General features: G+C 64.0%; 1 protein-coding gene across 1 annotated transcript in view; it reads left to right on the forward strand.

Moving 5' to 3' along the window:
- Window positions 1-754: 754 nt before the first annotated feature.
- RBPMS (RNA binding protein, mRNA processing factor) overlaps window positions 755-1748 on the forward strand; it is an 11206-nt gene continuing 10212 nt past the window's right edge. The window contains exon 1 of the mRNA XM_031063853.1: window positions 755-799. Within this exon, the coding sequence (XP_030919713.1) occupies window positions 755-799 (45 nt within the window). The remainder of the gene's footprint in view (window positions 800-1748) is intronic.

The following is a 1748-nucleotide window of genomic DNA, read 5'->3' on the forward strand; positions in this document are numbered from 1 at the left end:
GGGGAATAAACCAGGTTCCCCCGGGCCCCGCTGCCGGTGCCTGGTGCTGCCGGTGCCCGTGGGTACAGTGCATCCAGCCGCCGCGCATCTCTTTCCCGCGGGTCTCACCCCAAAAATGTCTGAAACGCTCCCATCCCACGGGAGACCAACCCCACACCCCGCCACGGTGAGAGCTGGTTTTCTTCATTCCAGCCGCAAAGTTCCTGGTTTTGCCCGTGACCTTGAGATGGGAATTTGGACTTTGTGAGGGTGAGAGCGGGAAGATTCCGATCTAAGATCGCCTCCTCCTCCTCCTTAGCCTCCACCCGGCTGGGCTGCTCCAGCAGCTCCCTCCTGAGCTCCCTGCTTGGTGACCAACGCTGGGATCAATCACCTCAACTCCACCGCCCGCTGCCGCCTGCCTTCATTTGTTTAATTCCAGAGGTGGCTCTGGCTTCAAACTTCCCAAAGTTTCCTAAAAAACGGGAAGTTCTTTCCCCTGGGGGCCTTGCGGGGTGTGTGGGAGATGATGCTGCGGCTCTGTTGGGCACGGCAGAGGGTGACATCCATGGAGGCCCGTTGCCTTTTCCAAAAGCATGGAACCGTGCACCGGGCAAAACCAGGGCAGCCCTCACTCCCCTCCCGCCGGATCCGGAGGGCCCGGGGCTGGCTGGTGCACTGCTGATCCTTGGGGACCCGCTGACCCGGTGATGCCGGGCATGGGGAGCGCCCGGAGGGGACGGCTGGGAGGTGCCGGGGACACACGAGGTGGGCGATGCCCGCTCCTGCCTACCAGCCGCGCTGCTCCGGTGCCAAGCAGGTATTTTCCCTGCAGGACTTGTTCCAGCCCAGGCTGGAGGAGCCGGTGCTGTCTTATTTACTCAAGCGCAGGGAAAGGGTTGTCCAGCTACTGTGCCTCTCCTCCCCCCTCCCAGCGCTTGCCTTCCAGCCTCCTGTTCCCTCAGAAGAGGAGAGGGAGAGGTCACTCAGGGCGCTGCCAGGTGGGAAAAGCCCCCACTCCATGCCCGCTCCTCCCTGGCACCCCGGGTGTCTTCCCCGTCACTCTCGCCTGTCTTCCCCCGCGCCGTGCAGGGGAGCTGTGGGCCAGGGGCTTCCCCACGGAGGAGCCGGAACAATTTGGGAAGGCAGTCACGTCACTTTGGCCAGGCGAGAACGGCATGTGAAAGGCTCGGTGGAGGCCTTATTTGGTAGCAGAGTGGCTGCGGAGAGCCCGGCTCGTGGCCCTCGTCCCCATCCCATGCCAGATCCCTCATCCCGGGGGAGCCGTGCCATGGGGAGGGGACCCCAGGGATGCTTCCCAGGGGGAATGTGCCCAGCGAGTGGATAAAATCTGCCCCCGTGGCCCCTGTGTTGCATCCCCCCGTGCTCCTGCTTCCTTTCCTCCTCAAAGCGCAGGGTCCGGAGGCTTTGGGAGCAAGCTCCAGGCGGGACAGGGACGAGTGTGACCCGCGCCTGATCCCGCCGCTCCTCCGCTCTGTTGCAATCCCCCATCTGCTCCCTTGGCTGCTCACTGTCTTTTCCTCTGCTGCTTCCTCGTTCCAGCCCCGGCAGCTCTGGACTCGCTTTCCCCCAAGGACTGTTCCTCTGCTCCCGTCCTTCACCGGACGTGAGAGAACAGCGATTTTCCAGCAAAGCGGCTCCGGGTGGCGAGGCCGGAGATGCGTGCCGCTCCTCCCGCATCCTCCGGGCGGGGAAGCCGGCATCCCTCGGCCTCAGCCTTGTTTATGTCGGGGGGTGTTGCGGGGTCA

Source organism: Geospiza fortis, unplaced genomic scaffold (genome assembly GCF_000277835.1).
Source record: "Geospiza fortis unplaced genomic scaffold, GeoFor_1.0 scaffold1278, whole genome shotgun sequence".
NCBI lineage: Eukaryota > Metazoa > Chordata > Aves > Passeriformes > Thraupidae > Geospiza > Geospiza fortis.